Source organism: Leptosomus discolor, chromosome 2, assembly GCF_034619465.1.
Source record: "Leptosomus discolor isolate bLepDis1 chromosome 2, bLepDis1.hap2, whole genome shotgun sequence".
NCBI classification, from domain to species: domain Eukaryota; kingdom Metazoa; phylum Chordata; class Aves; order Leptosomiformes; family Leptosomidae; genus Leptosomus; species Leptosomus discolor.
Genome location: NC_141392.1, coordinates 33,937,378 through 33,956,923, shown reverse-complemented (window position 1 = coordinate 33,956,923; position 19,546 = coordinate 33,937,378). Strand labels below are relative to the sequence as shown.

The window sequence follows — 19,546 nt, the reverse complement described above, 5'->3', positions numbered from 1 at the left end:
AGCTCCGCGGGGGCAGAAGGCCAGTGCCGGCCGGTGGGTCGGCTTGGTTGGTGCTGAGGGGTGGGTGGGTGCAGGGGCGCTTTTTTTTTTTTTTTTTTTTTTAAATTTGGATTGGGAGGTGTTTCTTTCTCTATTTTTCTGAGCTGTTGTGGGTTTTTCTTCCCTTCGCTCCCAGCAACTACTCCTGCAGAAAATGGGAATTAAAAGCATGAAAGGCAGAAGTGTACGTCCAGAGATTTTAATTTATTATTATTATTTTTTCCCTAAAGACAAGGAAAGTTAATTCAAAATGGCTGCTGGAACCGGCTTGGGTTTTATTCTTAGCTTGTCCTAAGGTTGTGTTAACAGTATCTGCGGGCAGATAACGCCGAAAGGCCCGGGAGATGCAGGGCTCCCGGCCGGGCGGCTGCGGGAAGGAGCCGGGGCGCTGCGGGAGGCGGCGGGGGGTGCCGGAGCCCCCCTCGGTGTGTGTCCCTCTCCCTGCGCACGCTGCTGCGGGACTAACTATTGTTGTGTTTGGGGTTTTTTTTTGTTTGTTTCGTTGTGATTTTTTTTTTTTATTTCCCCCCCCCTCTGTGTGTGTGACTCTTGTATTTTCTTTCAGACACCCCCTGTTCCCTCTTTTAGCACTGATTTTTGAGAAATGTGAATTAGCTACATGCACACCCAGGGAGCCCGGGGTAGCGGGAGGCGATGTTTGCTCCTCTGAGTCTTTCAATGAAGACATAGCAGTGTTCGCCAAACAGGTCAGCAAAACCGGGTTGAAACAGTAAAAGAAAAAAAAAATCGTAACGAGAAAAACAAGTCTCTGTTGAGATAAAGATGCGCGTTTCCCCCTCCCCCCTCTCTTACTGCAAGAGACAAAAAAAAAACCCCAACCTACACCAAACCCAAATCCCAACCAAAACAAACCAAAACAAAATCGGGAAATCTCGGCATTTATCACCCCCCTAAAGAAATAAATTAATGGGAGCGGTCTGTGCCCAGCCGGGAGTTTTGCTGCGCGGCTCCCAGGAGCCGGGCCGGGCTCTGCTCGGGAAGCTCCGTAGGTATTTTTCGGTGTATTTGATTCACTTGTTCAAGTGTTTGGCTGATGTATTAAATCCAGCAGTCAGGGCTTTGCACGAAAGGTTACATAATGGACCCGACAGTGTAATGAAGCAAGAAATAATAACGTCTGCTTTTTCTGCTTCCATATTTCAAATCTTTTTTATTATTTCCCCCCCCTTCCCCTTTCCTCCCTTTTCTTATATTTAGATCCGAGCAGAGAAACCCCTCTTTTCCTCTAATCCTGAACTGGATAACTTGGTAAGAGTTAACAACACTTCTTCCTCTCCCCACCCCCACCCTGCCACTCTCCCTTCCCATTTATTTATTTTTTTTTTAAACTTCTATGTCTTCTGGAGAGGTGGTTTGGTGGTGCTAAATTGAAAATTTCTCACGTGGATTTTTTTTTTTTTCTTTAAAAATTATTATTATTATTTTATGGTGATTTTTATAATTACAAGTAAATATAGTGCGGTAATTGCATGGAAGTAAAAAATCCCATAAGGATATACATAAAGCAAGCCCCATCCGAAGGGGAGCTTGCGGGCTTGATGGCGAGCTCGCCTGCCCAAGAGGAGCGTGGATTTATCCACGCTCCCAGCCAGCCCCTCCACGCACCTTTTAAGCAGCTCGGTGGGAAACATAGAGGATTGCAGTGGCTGGAGATGCACCGTTGGCTAACTCACCGAAAATGAGGTCTTTTCTCTCCTTGTTTCTCCCCCCCCCACCCCCCGCCCCTTAAGGATAAACAAATATTTTGCCTCTGCTGTAGGAGTCTTGCTCCTGCTTTTGCAAAGTGAGGAGCCAGCGATGGTGTTTAGAGGGTGGGTTTTTTTTTAAAGAAATGTTTATGATCCGTATAATTTAGTTGGTTCTTTGCAATAGGGACTTTTTTTTGTTAACTCTAGATCGCTTCTTGTTAAACAGTGCACAAAGCCACCGCTATTAAGTTTTAGTGTTATTGCCATAAATCAAAACAACTTTTTATTTACTACTAGAGAAAACCCGAGCTACAAAGTGCGGCAAGGGCGGCTGTGGGAAATGTCCCCAAATCCAGGAATGAGATAAATACTCGTGTTATTTGTATCTTTGCAGATGATTCAAGCCATACAAGTATTAAGGTTTCATCTGTTGGAATTAGAGAAGGTAATTTTTGTCTCTCTCTTTCTTCCTCCTCCGTTTCAGTACTGCTGAAGTTCAGGCTTCTGGTAAATTTGCATAAATGTCTGTCTTTCTGGTAATTAGTGTCAAGACCAATCTTGACGTCCATTTCTCTTCGCAGTTTAATTACAATTTCAGCCTCTAAAACTGGGCTCTCGAACGCCCAGGCCTTGTGTTCGTTGTAATACTTTGCTGGCTTTGTATAAATAGTTGCAGTTCTGTGGTGCCGCAGATGAGACTCGAAATGGTTGGTTCAGCCAAGCCCCTGAAACTGTGATTTAAAAAAAAAAAAAACAAAAAACAAACTATTATTTTTTTACTTGGTGATGATGGTGGGGAAGAGACTTTGGTTGCAGTTAGTTGGAATGGGTTTTTTTTGTTTTGTTTTGTTGGGTTTTTTTTTTTTTAAGAGCCATCTGCAGGTCAGGCTCAGGGCACAGATTGTCCTGTAACATTTTGCAGAGACAAAGCAGAGTTGATAGTTGTGTCTGTCTCTTGTTCCTGGGAATATTGTACACCTCCGGGCAGAAGAAAGAGATTGCAGCTTAAATGCAGGGGGTTTTCCTGGCTATTTTAGAAATCTTAGGAGGGAGAATGCTAATTTCTAAGAAGGCGGTGTCATCCAAGCTCACATTAAATTGGAAGTGCACTCTGGTTTCCTGAGGATTTTTTACGTGTCATTGATAGCTGGCCTAGAAGAGAATTCCCTTTCTCCTAAAAATAAACATTTTGAGAGGTTTTTAAAGAGTTGAAAAGTTTCTTGGGAGCCTCAGACACTTTATCTAACCATAACTGGCAGGTTGTTCTTGCTCTACCGAAAATGTGTTAAAATCTGCCCATTAATAGAGGTGGCTCAGGTACAAGCCCACCAGAGCGACTGGGGATTTCAGGGCACAGATGCCTGTAACGTATTTCAACCCGGTGTATCGGGATTTTAATTTTTTTTCTTTTAAATCCTTTTTTCTGTCCTCATACCCCTTTGGAAAGGGCTTATGATGAAATAACTGGATGAAATTAAATAGTTTACCTTAAATGTCACCCATGCAGGTCACCTCTCTAATGGCCACAGCTCCGGGAGCAGATGAATTTAACACGGGTGTTGAATATGTTGTAGCCTGTGAATCATCTTGTCACTGTCAATTTTCTGGGATATCTCTATTTTGCGAGAAAAGAAAGTTATTCCTAATTCTGGATGCGTCTAGAGGTCTCGGGGGGATAATTGCAGTGTGTTTCCCCTATTTAGGACTTTTGATGTCACAGGGGTGAAGGGGGGAGACTGGTTGCACTTGTCAATTTTACTTACGTATTCCTGATTATATTTTCTTCCTTTTTTTCCCCACTTCTTTTTTCTTTTTCCTCTTTTTTTTTCTTTTTTTTTTTTTTTTTCTTTTTTATCCTCTGTCATAATGTAGGTACACGAATTATGTGACAATTTCTGCCACCGGTATATTAGCTGTTTGAAAGGAAAAATGCCTATCGATTTGGTCATAGACGATAGAGAGGGCGGATCAAAATCGGACAGTGAAGACATAACAAGATCAGCAAATCTAACAGATCAGGTATGATCTCGCCAACACCGCACACGCTGAAATTTGTATGCAGATCGCTCGCTGGGTCACTACGCCTCCTTTTATTATTTGCATATGATTAAGTCCCTTTTAGATAAATTTCCATCGAAATGAAAATTTTTGAATAATGTGGCTATTATTGCTTCATTAAGGCTTGCTCCCGGATTCGACCTGGCGAGATGAGCTTGTAAAAGCATTGCCTGCAAACTCGACCTGTTTCTTGTCGCTTTTAATTTTTGTCTTTATTTTATTTACCCTTTACAATAATAGAAGTGGTATCCATGAATCGCTGGCTTCTTGGTGGCTTAGGAAAGGAAGGGCTGGAGCCGTTGACCAAAATAATAATAAAATCCGAGATAGGTGGTCCGGGGAAGACAGAGAGGGTTTGAAATCTAGCAAATACTGGCTATTTTCTTCCCGTCTCTACGGTTCATTAGTCCGTCTTGTCAGTTTTCCTTGGCCGAGCGCTTTTAGACTTCAGTGAACATTGCTTTGTGCACGCCTGCCTGCTGCAAACGCGCCCATTTTATTTTACTTAATAGAAAGGAAAAAAAAAAAACACACCACAAAACCAAAACCGGAGAAAATAAAACGGGACCCAGGTTTTAAATTCTTTTCCTTCATCTTTCAAGTTTTCAACCCCTCTCTTGAAAAAATAAAAATATCCATACCCTAAAAACCAAGGCAGCAAAGCCTTGCGGGGCTTTGATGGTGTCCAGGTTTTGCCTGGGATGGTTCAAACCTTTAATGCTGGCTTTCTCTGCTCCCGTCCCCATCCCCTGTCTCTGTCTCCTCCGCTGGGCTTAGGCTGGGATTCGTGACTTTTAATGGGAGCATTTGGGGCTAATTCAGGAGGTGCCCAGAGCTAAATTAAGCTCTTAGATGATGGAAGTGGCTGAGATTTGGCTTTTTTGTTTGTTTGTTTTTTTTTTTTTCCTCCCGAGTTGGGTAGAACTGTGGGGGTTTCCAACTCGGTGCGCTTTCTCTCAACCGACTGGTAGCAGCACTTTGGCTATGGGAGAGGGGACCCTGACCACAAAAAAAAAAAAAAAAAAAAAAAAAAATCCGCCACTAACCCCCCCTCAAATTGTTTCTTCTCTATGATCAGCTTCGTAAATACAGTCTTAGGAGTAATTAGCTCCCAACTCTGGAGCTTTCCTTTTGTTCGAGGAAGGCGCAGTCAAGCAGACAGGAGTTTCCTCAGCCGCTTTGCCATTATCACCAGCACTGTCAGCCAGGAGTTTTTTTTATAGATTACCGACATAAAGGTGCGTTGCATTGCAGCGTGGGCAGTATCTTTGGTATTTTCTCCCATCTCCCAAAGGCTATCGGGCTGCTGGTAGTGCCGTGACAGGGGGGAGGCAGGCTGGAAAGGAAGGCATAAACTTTTTAAAAGGGGTTTATGTCCTCATATATGTTTTTTTCCCCCCCCCCCCTAATTTTCCTGCGAAGGGGAAAAGCTTCGCGGAGGGCGGCGCGGCGGGGAGGTGCCCGGCGGGCCGGGGCCGGGAAAGATGCTCCCGGAGTCAGGGAAGATGCGGCGGCCCCGCTCAGCGCCGTAAAGCGAAGGGAGCCCTACAGCGAGGGTCGAGCAGAGGGAAGCTCGGCTCGCTGCTGTTGAATAAAAATTGTAATCCAACAAGTCTAACTAGAAAATGGGTTTCTAAAAGCTCTGGAGTGCTGGGTACATAAAGCTATTTGAGCAAATTACAAGAATCGCTTAGGGGCACGAATGAAATCAACACTTTAATTGCCTCCAAAATGAAGATTTATACCCCATTTTCCCAAGGAACCATTATTTTATTAAAGTGAAAGTTAAAGAAATGAAGCTATAGTTTTGGGGTGGGTCGTGTGTTGTGTCCCATTCCCCCCCCCCTTTTTTTTTTTTCGCCAGGAGCGCGGACACTGCGCACCCCGGCGCCGTCCCCTCTCCCGCTGCGCGGGGCCGGCCGCGCAACCCCGCGGGGCTCAGCCCCGGCTCCTCCGGCTTGCGCGGGCGCTGCGCCAGCCGCGGGGCCGGGCGACCTCCCCGGGGTGCCCCGGCTCCTCGCCGGGCAGGGGGACGCGCAATCCCGCCGCCGCCGCCCATCCGCATCCGCGGCGTTTGCGCGGGGGAGTAGGACTTTGCTTTCCTCATCGAAGGGAAGAGGCGCAAAAATGCGCTTTTTTGCCCCTTCTCTCCCCGCGGAGGGAGGGGCCGCGGAGGTTGCACGGGGCGAGGGGGACTCACTGTGGGATGCGCGGCCGCCCGCGCCCCCGGTAAACGCTGGTGCCAAGTCCGGCCCCAGCGAGGCCGGCAGTATCAGGGCCCTGATGGTTAAATAATAAGGTGTTGAGTGCTTGTCGCTGGGGTGGCTAATTAGGGTGTCCCTCCGCGGTGCGCGTTTATGGCTGCGTGGCTCCGGGAAGCGCGGGTGCGCAGGGCCGGGCAGCGGGAGCGAGGGGCTGGCTCCGGAGTGTGGTGTGGTGCAGTGCGGTGCGGGGACGGGCAGGCTGTCCGTCCCCAGCCTGCCCATGGCTCGGCTTCTGCGAGTAGTCAAAGAGTGAGTATGTAAAAGCTTTTATTATGGATTTAATTACATTTTCTTACGTTGTAGTAGTAAAGGTTACAGTTGCAGGATGGGGTTGGGTTTTTTGAATTTATTGGTTTCCCCTTATTTATTCGTTCCTTATAGGCCCCTCAATGCCAGTGCCTTTAAGTCCCCCGGTTAATGGAAAGCCATGACACTAATGCTAGATTTTGCAAAGTAAAGCCCCATAACACTAACCATTGTTCGGTGATTTAACTAGCTCAGTGGCAATAGGTCACTAAAATAGCATCCTTCTCCCACGGGCGTGACCCTGCTGCCTGCCAGGGTGGGACCTGTGGAGTTGTTGTTTACCGTGACGGCTCCAGAAGTACAAGGCAGGAGTTTGGTGTTTTTTGTTGTGGTTTTTTTTTTTTTTTGCTGGGGATAATTGAACTCGAGATCAACCAGGCCCCCGACCTTTAAAAATCCTAGCTGAAGGATTGCACTCATCCTCAAAGTTTCAAAATAAACCTTTTTTAATCATTAGCTTTTCAAACATTTGCATGTTTAAATTTTCAAATGTTTGTGAGAGCTCGGAAAGATTTAAAACACAGCTGTTGCGTGATGCGGCTGGAAAAACTCCCTCCGATTAAAAAAAAAAAAAAAACAACAAAAAACCCCCCACAAAGACTATCTGTAGTCAGATAGCAGAAATTCAGTTTCTTGGGTAATCCTAAACCATTACCGTGGGGCTGTTTTCTTGAAGCCACATCACCTTGGCACCCAGGTGCTCTAGTCCGAACTGTAAAATTCCCCTACCAGAGCGTGTCTGGAGAAAGCCTTTAGAAAGTCCTTTGAGGAAAACATGTTATAAAGTAGCCACCACATCCAAATAAAGTACATTAGCAGCATAAGGTGGATTTTATAGGGACGAAACAGTATTTTCTTACCGAAAATAAACTTGTTGAGCAAATCCGCAGCAGTATTACTTGACAAAAATTACAATTTAATAATGCACAAGCCAATTAAGCGTGCAGAACCTTTTAAAGGCAAATCGGCAAAGAGCCAAATTCCTATAGGGACTAGAAGGGAAATGATCAAAAAATGAACATGAAATAAGACTTCCTGTAAGAGGGTCCATAATTCAACATTATTTGACTCCACTGTCAGGGAAATTGTTGAAGGATAGTAAACTGATACTAGAGTCTCAGTCATTTTTGTTACAGTCTTAAATGTTTGCAACTGTGGCGCTTTAGATGGCCCTTCTTGGGTGCTAGTATATCTCATATATATGTATATAATAAAGCACACTTCTATTTATGTTGCAGTATTTTTTTTTAATGCGCACAGTTGTAGAGTTTCTCTAAACAAAATGCGGGTAGACAGCAGCTTTTTTTAAAATGGAAAAATTACTTAACGAGCGTTCTTTACAAAGAAAGAATCATGAACTGGAACACAATATATAGCATTTTTGAAGGTAGATGGGTTGTTTAGGGCATGGACTAGTTACGACTAGAATAACTTTCCCAAATACTTCAAATATATTAGCTATACCTTGCAGACAATACAAAAAAATAAAGCCTCGGGGGGGAAAAAAATTACTGAGAAATACTGTTTTACTTGGGGACTTCTTTGCAGGTATTTTCAAAGCGTGTATAGAGCGGGAGCTAAGAATATTACTGTCTTCAGTATATGTACTCCCGTGTTGGAGGAACAGACATGAAAATAATAGATGCGGTGTGGAGGGCGCAAGGTAGAATTCATTTCTGCATGATAAAAGAGTTACAGCCAAGTAGGGCTCTGAGAAGGACCAATAAAATAACATTGAAAAGATTCAAAATTTGATTGTCTTCCTCTGACTTTGTGCCACCTTTAGCTGGTGACTCCCTTTTTTTTGTTTGTTTTGGAGTAAATTTCTTTTGCCATGATATTTAGGAGCTGTTACTATGACTGAGTTTGGCCAATTATTTAATGTAAAGATAGAACACATTAATTTATATTCCGGACCTGTTACCCGAAACACTGTGGCTGAAGTTGTATTAGCAAAATAAGTTTCTCTTTGCTCTCTGTTTCTTTAAGCAAGTAAATATATTGTTAGGTCGATAGGAGATTGAGTGTATTTTCTTTCATTTATTATTTCAGTTCAAGACTCTTTGCTAGTTTGGGTTGTTTTGTTGTTGTTTTTGTTGAATCATTGAAGAGCCCAAACATATCCCTCCTTACAGCTGAGTGTAATACTTGCTGCATTCCTTGAGTTGCTTGCTCAGGCCTAACTTCTACGTAGTTTTTCAAACTGAAGTTACATTTTGTGGCAAAGGATAGTGTAAATTCCTAATGTTTTGCATCCTTTTCAGTATCAAACCTGACAGAGCTGAGTTGAAACCTCAGGTAAGCCAGGAACTCATCCTAAACATTTGTGAGCATATCCCAAGACGTTTCTGTGAGCGGGAGCTTGCTGCGTCTTTGCATAGGGACCGCAGATTGTTATTTTGGGGCAAACTGGAGGTTTGCGAGGAAACTGTGAAAAAATGAGTTTTACCGTAAGTTTAACCTTTATGGCTGAGGGTTTGAGTCTTCCCTGACTGCTCGTCCGCAGGTAGCAATAAAGGTAACGGGCTCTGCATGCAGAAGAGTTACTGGAGCCTGGAGTGGGCAATGTTAGTGCTTAAAAAAATCAGGTTGTATCGCACTCAATCAAAATGAGTAAGCATAGGTCGTGCTGATAAATACTGCTTTAAAAAGCAGCGAAAATCTGGCACAGCTTCTTTAAATTAGAGAATCTTTGTTTTGTTTTGTTTTGCGTTTCTGCGTTTGGGGTTTCTTGGTCACATGAGCGTGCAGTTAGGAGCTATCTTGTGTAATCTAAACGAATTTAAGAAAATAAAGAGGAAGGTTTTTTCTGGTCGTGAAAATTTTTGAAGGTTTCTGGAGTTGTTTCCTGGTGGGGGTTGTGTGGGAGAAGGAGAGACTGGGGCGCACTGCAGTGTCACCTCGTGTCCTCGATGCGTTACCTCCCTCTCCTGATGCTCATTTGCTCGGAGCAGCTTTGACTCGCATGGCAAATTTGGAAATTAGTGTTTGTATTTGTGGGTTTTTTTCCTACAGTCGCAGCAATATTTGGAGAGGGTAACTCTTAACGGAGCGCGCATTTTGTGTTTTGTGTTGTTCAGGTGTGTTTCTGTCCCTGATTAATGTCCTTGTATCTAACCTACCGCTGATATTCTGTAACGTGATTTAAAGACAACTTGCTGGCGATTGATTCAGCTCTTCTTTGGTGTGCTTAGTGTGGTTGCCTTTTCCCTTTCAAAAGGAAAAAAAAAAAAAAAGAGCTATAACCCAGCCTCGGAGCATAGGTGAAAGCAGAATCCCTTCAGGCCAGTGCCCTTGGGACTACTTTTTTTAATTTAGGTGAGATCCCTGGAAAGCTTCAGCCCCTTTGCGGCAGTGGTGGGGGGTTCTGGTCTCTGTTAGCGAGGGGGCTGCTGGCATGGGGCATCCCCATCGCCTCCGCAGGCTCAACTCGTTGAGTTGCCTCACTGGTTGTTACCGCTGTGGCTTCATTTATTTATTTTCAAGTGTATATATCCAAGAGGTGAAGAGCGACGTGGCAATTTCAGCCTTACGTGGGTCATTGTGCATACTAAGGTAATAGTGAAGGAGATGAGTGGTTTCTGGGGGTTATTGGATTTTGGAAAAGAGCGTTTGATTTTGGAAAAAGGCATTGGAAGACGTCTGGGCAAATGTTGAAAATTTAAACGTTGGCGAGGTGAATTTAAAAAAAAAAAAATCTGACTTTGTCCTGAAAGCAAAGGGCCTGTTTGCAATTAAAAAAGAAAAAAAAAAAAAAAAAAGAAAAAGGAATATTTAAAAGTTGTAATACAGAGACTGCCATTTCCTTGCTAACTTGCAGGGCATGGGGAAGGTAGGACAGAAAGAAGTGGATTTATGCCCAAATTTGGCTGTTCTTTTGCTGGCAGTGGGACAGGCTACAGAAAGTCATGGTGGCTTCTTGTTTTGCAAGTGGTTTCAAATCCAGGCTAGGCACCCTGTTGAAGAAATGTGGGTTTCCCCCCCCCCCGTTGGAGGTTATATGTTAGTCATCCATGAGTTTTGGGGATCAATAAAGGGATAACTGTGAAAGGCAATGGCCCATAACACGGGGGGAGTGAGATGGGTTGATCTAATGGTTCCTGCCTGGCCTCAAAACTCGATGAATCTCTGGGTTTGTCCACACAAGGACACTCAGGAGTGGTAAGACAAATTGATTGGGTGTAAAATTAAAGTGCATTAGTTAAAGTGCATTGCACTATTGTGTGGATGCTCTCATTCAGAAGTAAAGTGGCCTTAGTTCACTTTAGCCTAATCCCCTTTGGAGTAGGCCACTTTTCTTTTGAATGAGAACATCCACATTAACTTTTAGTTAATTCGTCTTTCCCGAGCGTCCTGGCGGCCTTATGCCCGCCGATCTGGAGAGGTTCGGCCAGCCAGGCGCTGACTCCCTGTGAGCTTTAGGTAAGCTTTTCATTAGGCATATTCATGTCCGCAGCGGCACTTAACCGCTAGTGTTCATCATCACCCTGACTGGGGCTCCGCACCCTCCTCTCGCTCCTGCTCCTGCAGTTCAAGAGCAATGTTACTTTTAACGCTGCCTGAGAAAAAAATTGGAAAGCTTTAAGGTGCCAGGGATTTGGGGATGGATTTGTCCAAGGTGGCGTGGACAAGGGCTCAGCCGGGCTGTGAGGCAGAGGGAGAACTCCCTGAACCCCATTGGGGGGGCTGCAGTTTGGGGATTGCATTTTCCAGGTGAATATGGCATTAGGCTCCCCCGGTATCAGTCCTCCTCCCGGTAACCTAAGCATTTTATTTTGCGATGGTGGTTTGCTGTCCTGACGTGCACCTTGCGTAGATAGTTTCTTCTACATCCACTGATAAGCAAGTTTTTAAAGACAGGGAGGAAATCTAGATTAACTCTTTTCAGCTGAAATTTCCAACTGTAAAACCAAGGATTGAAAATTAACTTGTAGCAGAACTAATTTACCTGGCAAAAAAATTACTGTTAAGATAGATTTGAAAGCTGTTTTATAGCCTTGCTTGAAGTTCACTGAGCTGGAGTTTTGGTTAGAGGTATTTTCGGGTGTCTTCTAGAGCTTATAAGTAACCTATTTATTTACTTTTACTGGCTAAGCTGTGTGTGCAAACGCTGCGCCGTGTCACAGTCCTGCCGTTGCCCGTTCCATTCATAATAAAATTTACAAGGCTTCTTGCATTAGTAAGCAATTTGCTATTGGAGCCTTTCCTAGAAATACAGAATTCTGTTTCACCAAAGTATTGTCTTTCCGCTTCAATCAGGGCCGAGGTGAGCTGTTTTCTCAAGGACTCTCCAGACATCTATATGATATTCCAATTTAGGCAGATGGTCTCCGAAACTGCTTTACTTACTCCTCCATCCTGAAGGGCCATTGCAGTAAATGAAAATTCTCTTATTAGCGTCACTGGCCTTTGAATTTGGCCAGCTAATTTTGTTTGCAGTTTGGCTTTTTATTTTTTATTTTTTTTTAATATAAAGCGAATATGCATCCAGACCCTCTTTGCTGAAATAAACAGGCCAACAATAAGAGGGGTAATTCTTCATTTGCTTAAAAGAACTGCCTGTTTTAACTTCAGAATACTGACCAAGAGTAAAGCAACAGCTGATGCTATCACAGTCAGTGTACTGTATTCAAACAGCTGTACAAAATGAAAAGCTGCGGTATTAATCCTGCCATTCACAGTTTATTTAAGTTTTTCAAGCTTCTCTCATATGGGCATGGCATCAATGCCTAATTATGCCTCCATTAGGTTTACTGGGCCCTTAATACAGAAAATGATTGTATTTAAAATTTGGAAAGCTGCGTCGATGTAATCTAAGATTCTTGCGGCTGGCACATGTTCAGGGAAGGCAAACTTTACCTTGTAGTTTTCTTTTCATTTATTTAGTCTTTAGGTTTTGGTCCAGTTTTGTTGTTACCGAGGAGGTCAGATCATTGCTGGTGTTTTTAACACTGGCTTTAAATAGCTCCATTTAAGGCTGTGTAGCTCTTGGGAGGAGAGGGGAAGAGCAGATTAAAAAGTCTATGGCTTTGTCTGTCCTGTTTGCCAGGGTGCAGGGCTACAGCCATCTGTGTAAGTAGAAATGGTAGAAACAAATGTCTGAAGCCTGGCACACAAGGAGATTTGTCTCAGCGACATTTTACCCTGCATTGAACCAGGGCAAGTTCTGTCAGCGCAAGCTGTGGTTTATCTGTGGACGTGAAAGTCTGGACCCCTCTCTTGGCTGTCCAGGTGCTACCCATCGTCTTGGGGTGGGGTATGCAGAGATGTCCCTGGCCTCAGGTGGTGGGATATCACCTGCTTGCTGGTGATCGGCAGCAACCCGAGGCACGTGCTCTCGTGTGCACAGTGACTGTTCGCTGAGACTTGGCTTAATCCGGTGAGCTAAGTGTTAACTGTGGCCAGCCCCTTGCTAGAAACCCTCCTGGGAGGACGTGAATGCCGAAGACTCAGTGGCACTTTGGTTTTAGACTTGAGCCAGTGCAGAGGACCCCTCTGTTCCTTGGGGTGCAGGCACAGGGATGCGCCGTGCCATGGTGGCCTTGGATCCCAAGCTCCTCCACTCACCCCTGCGCCTTGGAGGTACCTTGCATAGGTAGAGTTGGCTGTTTTTTTTGATGAGGGGAGTGTCACTGTGGCTTGTAGTTTATGAAATTTCTCTTGAGTACTGTTGTGCGGTGTTATGGAGGAGTAGCTCTGCATCCCGGATGCGGCTGTGTTTCGGGAATGGGTATAGCCGTGTCACCGTGAGGTCTTTTGAAGTTGCAACTTGGCTCTCTCCTTCACTCATGTTCATGCAGGCTTTTTGGGCAGCGCTTTATATGAAGAGAGGCTCTGCGGCTGAGTGACGCCACTGGGCATCACTGTGGTGGGAGGGTGATGGTGACAAGGAGAGAAGCCTTTCAAGCACATGGGCGAGTCAGCAGCAGGCAGCTTCCTGGTGCTGCCTGCTGTTTGCATGGATGCTCAGGAAGAGGTGCCCAGAGCATGCTGCCCACGGACACTGGAGGCAGCATGGCTGCCGTACTCAAGCCCTTCCCTCCTTTGCCCCTCTCTGCCTGGCAGATTTTGCAGCTGTGTTACCTCAGGGGGCTCCTGGTCCTCCTCCCTGTTATGCAAACCAGTTTTACTAGCATGGCTTCCACCTACTAGAGGGGCAGCGTTATGCTTTTCCCATGTCCATGAGGCCTGTGGCAGTGCTTTACGGCACGGCTTTGTAGCAAAAATATGGTGTCTATGACTGTGTCTTACTACATTCGTATAACCCCTGTGAGGGATCTCTTCTTTGTTATTACTTTTCCTTAAAGCCAGAGCGAGGGTATGCACATGACTAGTATGTTCAGGGAGGATTAATTTTGTTCTTAAGTGCACATGTGTGCATTGTGCTGGAGTTTGGTCTGCAGTGACAAGCATTTGAGAGATCCTTTGGGTGAGAACTGGTACAGTGATGCTGGAGGGGCAGGGTTGGGCAATGCCGCTCTGCTGACGGCACAAGACAGGAGGGGTGATGTGGATGCTCTTTCCAGGTCTGTCACTGAGGTTTTGGGGTGAGATGATTAGTTGCTCATGAGCTGAGATTTTCTACTTCTCCTTCTCCCTTATCATCAGGTAGGGTTGATACCTTAATTTCTATGTCATATAGCGATCGCAATGTAGAGGAGATATGTAAGAATAAGAAGTGGTATGTTAAAGTAATTAATTCTTTCACTCTGTGGATAGTTTAAAGAAAATATGTCAAGAAAACAAAACATTTATGTTTGGTTTCATGGGGAAGCACTATGCTGAATTGAAAGGCTGATGGTGAAAGCTGCATTTGGCATCTTCGTGCTTTGGTTTTGGCCTCTTCTGCTATCTTCCGCGTAATTACCACTTTTAAAATGTATTTAAAAGAGGGAGGGGATAAACTTAAACACTGGATGGAGTAAGTAGAGGTGCTGCCAGTGACTTCTGCAGAAGGAGCAGAGCTGTGGGGCTGACTGGAAGTGTTTGTGGGGTGATGGCTGGTCTGCCCATCCCAAGGTCTGTCTGCCCCGGGACGGGTCCATGTGGGGCAATGCTGTGAGCCCTATGCTGCTACGAGCTCCACTGGGTACTGCAAAACATCCCTGGGAGGCACAGCGAGGCCACACAGATCTCTCAGCCCAACTTTTTTGGGTGACTGGCAGGCAGCTGTGCTTCCAAGCCATCCCTCAATGACCGAGTGGACATGTTGGGGAGCCACGGCCGCCTCAGCCTGGTGAACCACCCCTGGAGCTCGCCGTCCTCCGTCTCCCACAGCCTGGTTTTGGCATGTTTTGTGGCTGCCAGCTCGCTGGCATGTGGCTCACAGAGCCAGGCCACTCAGCCGCTTCTTCCTCACTGCAGATTCAGCTTGTTGTGAAATGGTAGAAAGTGGAGGAGCTGATCTGCAGAAGGGTTTGGCCATGAGCGTTGGAAAATGTGAATCACGGGGATTCCAGTTTTAAGCCTTCTGGAGATAACGGGCAGCACGTACCAGAGTGCGTGACTTGCAGAGAGCCTTAAAAAACAAGGCGGCGCCCTCGAGATTAAGCAAACGTTTTATAATCAGGAACACATTTTATACCCAGCGTAGCCTTTGCAGGTATCACATTCATTTAGATGGAAAGGTGTAGCTGGAGCAAAGCTAATTATACTGCAATTTGATTTTGGTGTTGAACAACACTGCAAGGCGAGTGGGCTCTTGAATCCTGCTAGTGATGTGCCGTAATCAAAATACACTGACTCCGAATGGTGTCTGTTGTCAGCTAGCTAAAAAAACCATTTGATAGTTGTGACGTACGTGTGGCGTTTTTGCTTGCGATCTAGCTGAAATGAAGTATGGCTGTTGCAGAGCAAGGGCTGTACTTGTGCCTTCACTCCCCAATAAGCCCCAGTTGGGCCGATGGGATGCTGGAAGCTGGAGCTGCATCTAAGTGCACATAAAAATATTTGCAGCGGGTGCCCCGATGGGTTCATTTTGTCTTCTGAAAAGATACCACCCCCAAAAATCTGTAAGAGGAATGCTTAGAGACGTGGTTTTTGCTGTAAGTAAACGCTTGCTGTTTGCCTGAGCCCAGATGTTTAGGGTGAAGTGCAGCTCTTTCGGAAACACAGACTCCCGCCAAGGCTGCCTGCTGGGCCCCTGGTAGGGAGAAGGCAGAGGGATGGGAGAGGCTGAGAGCTCCCTCTTGCCCCACATCTGCCTGGGCAGGTCAGGTTTGGGACCTCAGCCAGCCGTCTGACAGCCTGCGCCGTCTCAGTCAGACCTGGGCATCTGGCAGATCTCCTTCTAAATGACTTTTAACACGTAAACGCAATAAAAGTAAGGGACAGCAGACGTTCGTTTTCTGGCTAAGTGGCAAGGCATTTTTCCTGTTTACACCTTTGGAGGAATCATTACATGAAATATTGAACAGGAAACTCTTATTTGTCTCTGAAGGCCTTTTTCCTGGTATAGAAAGACGTAGAAAATACTCCAGTTCTATTAAATTCAGTAGAAGCCAAAGAGGACTAACACACCACAAGGCCTTGCACACCAGCCTTCAGGACATAGAGATGCCTTTTGGGGCTGACTTCGTGCATGTTTCTGCGTGGTATTAAACTTAAAAAAATCTATGAGGGGCAGTAATTTTATCTACCCTGACCGCGAAGTTGTGTTTCCTTGTGTCGGGAAGGGGATGGGGATTAATGCTATCTAACGATATGGCCCTTATCAAAGGGAGGAGACAGGTTTACAATGCGAGGTTGCTCTAAATAGAAAGTACTAGTTAATGTTTGTTGTGTGGGAGACAAAAACCCTGCATCACCACCAGCTGGCTCAGTTAACCTGGCTGGGCAGGCGGTGTTTACTGTTGAGCTGAGATAAAAAAAGTGAGGAATGGAGTAAGGTCAATCAAATGTAAGGCACGCTGTGATTGAGACCGTTGCTACTCAGGCTTCATAGGTGTCCATCATGGCTGCCATGTACAGCAACCACCAATGCAAGAAGCAAAACCCGAGATCTAAGTGCCCAAAGGAAGTTTGCTTTTGTTATTGCCAGAGGTGGTTTTGGGTAGCTCTAGAGTCCTCTCTCAGAGGGAAAGTCCGGCTGCCCACACTGTCCCCCACAGAGGGACTTTGGAGGTGGTTCCCCAAGCACAGCAGGTTTGATTTCAGCATGTGCAGAAGGTGGTGGGACTGTGCTTCCTGCAGAATGCAGCCGAGGCTGGCGGAGGGCGGGGGGGGTTGTGTCTCTGCGTAGCTATGAACACGTACACCCCTGAGTGCACACAAACACAAGGTTGTTTTTTTTTTTTTTTCAAAAGTCTTGCCCCTGCAGAACTGACAGGGTTTTGGTGCCTCTTGGAAGAGAAGAGCTGTGGTTTTTCCACTTCCTTTTTGTCTTCTATGTCCCACCCAGTCTGATGATCTCCATTTCATTCTCCTTTATTTTTTGTGGTTTATGCTTGATGCTTCTAATTATTCTTTTTCCTTTGGAAAGCGCTATCACCCTATCCTTTCGCACTCATGTTTTCTTTTCCATTCAGCCTGTTTAGGACTCTCAGACCCTTTCCTCTCCTCTCCCTGCCATATCCTCTTCTCTGTGCTCTCAGGGTACAGAGGGGATTGGAAAGCTCTGCTGTTCTAGAGGTACTTGTGTGGGTACACAGCTGGTGTCACACTGCATGAAGGTGTTGGCTCCTTCTGTGAAGCTGGGTAGGTTCAGCAGTGAATCGCAATAGCAGGTGTAATGGAGAGAGCTGGCCTTTTTTCATGGATGTTGTTTTGATGATGTTTGCACAGTGCAATGTTAGTTGTGCCTTCAGGTGAAATCCTGGCCTTGTGAAAACCAGTGGCACAAGTCTTGTTTATTTCCAGTTCTCCATTTTCTATGGTATTTGCACTGATACCCGCTCTCATCTCCTTTTATCTGTTTGTCTCAGAAACTGTCCTATGTTGCATGCATAAAGACCACTTACATCTTATTTTTCCTATGCAGCTGTGAAGAGTCAGAGAAGAGTCTTACCGTCATTTGAAATAAGGGGAAACTAAAGATAAAAAGCTTATGACTTTTCTGGAGCTAGGAAGGGAATCCAGGTCAGAGCCCAGACTTCCACACAGAATTTCTTCTGCTTTTTAGTTTGATGGGCCCTGCCGCCTCTAACGCTGCAAAGGTTTCCATCTGTGCAAGAGTCGCCCTCCCTGTGCCGCTTCATTGCAGGCGGAGTTATCGCCTGTCTGTCATTTCAATGACTTATTTCTGTAGGCTTGGAGCACCTCTTTTCCATCCAAATCTGATGTTTGTGCGTTTGTTGTTGTTCTGTTAAAAATAATTCGTCTCTGAATCCAACTGCATGAAGCAGATTATGGAAGAATTATTGGTGCTAAAAAGCATCTTATTTTGCAGCATTTTGAGGTTTCTGCATGTGTCACATACTCTGACCCCCTAGGTCTTGGTTGTGTTGTGCACGATGTCCCTGCTTGGCTTTGGCAGGCTGGGATGTGGGATTGCTGGCAGCTTCAGATGGCAAAGCTGTTGAATGGGTCCTCTCAGAAAATCAAGGTGTTTGTGATCGTGGATTTCATGGTCCCCAAAAGTCCACAGTTCACAGAGATTGGAATAAACAATGTATGTGTGTGAAATCTGGGATATACATGGCATTATGTTTTTGACATTACCAAAATATATTTTTAGTCCTGCTTACCAATTTGTGTTTTTCAAGGTTTTCTTCCCAAATTAAGAGAGATTTCAAAAACTTTTCTTTTATGGTGGATGGGTAGCAGGATTATTACTAGCCATGCCCTCCAGAATTGAAGCAGGATAAGGCTCGTGAATTGCTAAGACCAGGTCTGTCTATCGTGTGGCTCTAGCTTCAGCATCGGTCTATGGATTATGCACTTAAGGTATTGAGCAGCTGTATTGAATGTTTTGCCCAGGTGAGGATGGGGACATCCATATAGCCAACAACCGGAAGGGTAAACTCTGCAAAAAGTAAATCCTTGCTAAATAGATCAGTTAAGTTTGCAGGAGATGGGTGCGATGACTTTACGAAGCAGCCACCTTTTCGCTTCCCATTCTTGCCTGTAGTGAGCACAAGTATTGCCTAATATGGTGGGTCACTACCCTCGAGAGGACTAGGAGAAGGTTTTTAAAAGGGAGGAGTTAAAAAAATCTGAAGAACATTTCAAACATAACGCTTTACTTTTTTTTCCTAATGAATAAGTATTTCATTTAGGAAAAGAAAATAAGATAAAACTTCAGAAGGAAAACAATAAGCCCAAATTATGTTGACAAATTGCTGGCAGCAGCTCAGTTCCTCCAGGGTGAGGGGATGAAGGATTATACCTGCAGCCAATTCTCTCGTAGCCTGGAGGAGCGGAGGTTCGTCCAACAGGTAAAAGAATTAGCTGTTCCCTATCTCCAGTTGTTATACAAACACAAATGAGCCCACAAGAGGGCTGTGCTCACAAAACTTTTGAGAAGATATATATCAAAAAATGCTGAGCACAGTTTTTATCACCTGTAATAGAAAGCGATTTCTTTTATTTATTACTTATGGTCAAGCCTTTTGTTCCTTGGCCAGGACCTCTTTTTTTTTTTTTCCCCTTTCATATGCTGGGTGCTCAAAAAAATCCATTTTATTCTTTAGCATAAGCAGAAGGCAATGGTTTTGCCCACTGCGTATCAGTGTTAACTTGACTCAAAGCCCAGCTGTTGTTGGATTGCAGTAATAAGTGTATGTAACTTTATTTATATTGACTCTCCGATTTAGCCATTAACCAAATAATTTTGTCTGTAGCTTTTTTGTTTACTGAGGCTTGATGTTCGCCCTGACACAAGTCAATAACTGCTTCAGAGGCCTCATCAGATGTGGTCCTCCCTTTGAAGAGGCTGTTGCACTGGTACCTGCTGGGGCTTGTGCTTTTCAGCCCAGTGCATCCCCCAAGTGGATGAAGCACCTGGGAATGGTCATGGGAGGCAACTGGTGATTCTGGGATAATTTAAATACACAAACATTTTTGGTGCTTCCTTGCTTCCTTTCCTTCTCCCTTTCCTTGTTTTTCTACCCGCCCCCCCCGGCTTGTATTGGAGTACTCAAAAAGCTTCAGAACCAAAACAAAAGTGAGGAAATGTATTTCAAATGCCATGGAATAAGATAAAACATTCCTTGTAGAAGGTCTTTTGCCCTT

General features: G+C 45.0%; 1 protein-coding gene across 4 annotated transcripts in view; it reads left to right on the top strand.

Moving 5' to 3' along the window:
* Positions 1-19,546, top strand: part of MEIS1 (Meis homeobox 1) — a 108,507-nt gene that overhangs the window by 2,961 nt on the left and 86,000 nt on the right. For all 4 annotated transcript variants that reach the window (XM_086460860.1, XM_086460861.1, XM_086460859.1 and 1 more), the window contains exons 3-6: positions 605-746; positions 1,258-1,308; positions 2,143-2,193; positions 3,621-3,767. In XM_086460860.1, coding sequence (XP_086316986.1) covers positions 605-746; positions 1,258-1,308; positions 2,143-2,193; positions 3,621-3,767 — 391 coding nt within the window. The remainder of the gene's footprint in view (positions 1-604; positions 747-1,257; positions 1,309-2,142; positions 2,194-3,620; positions 3,768-19,546) is intronic.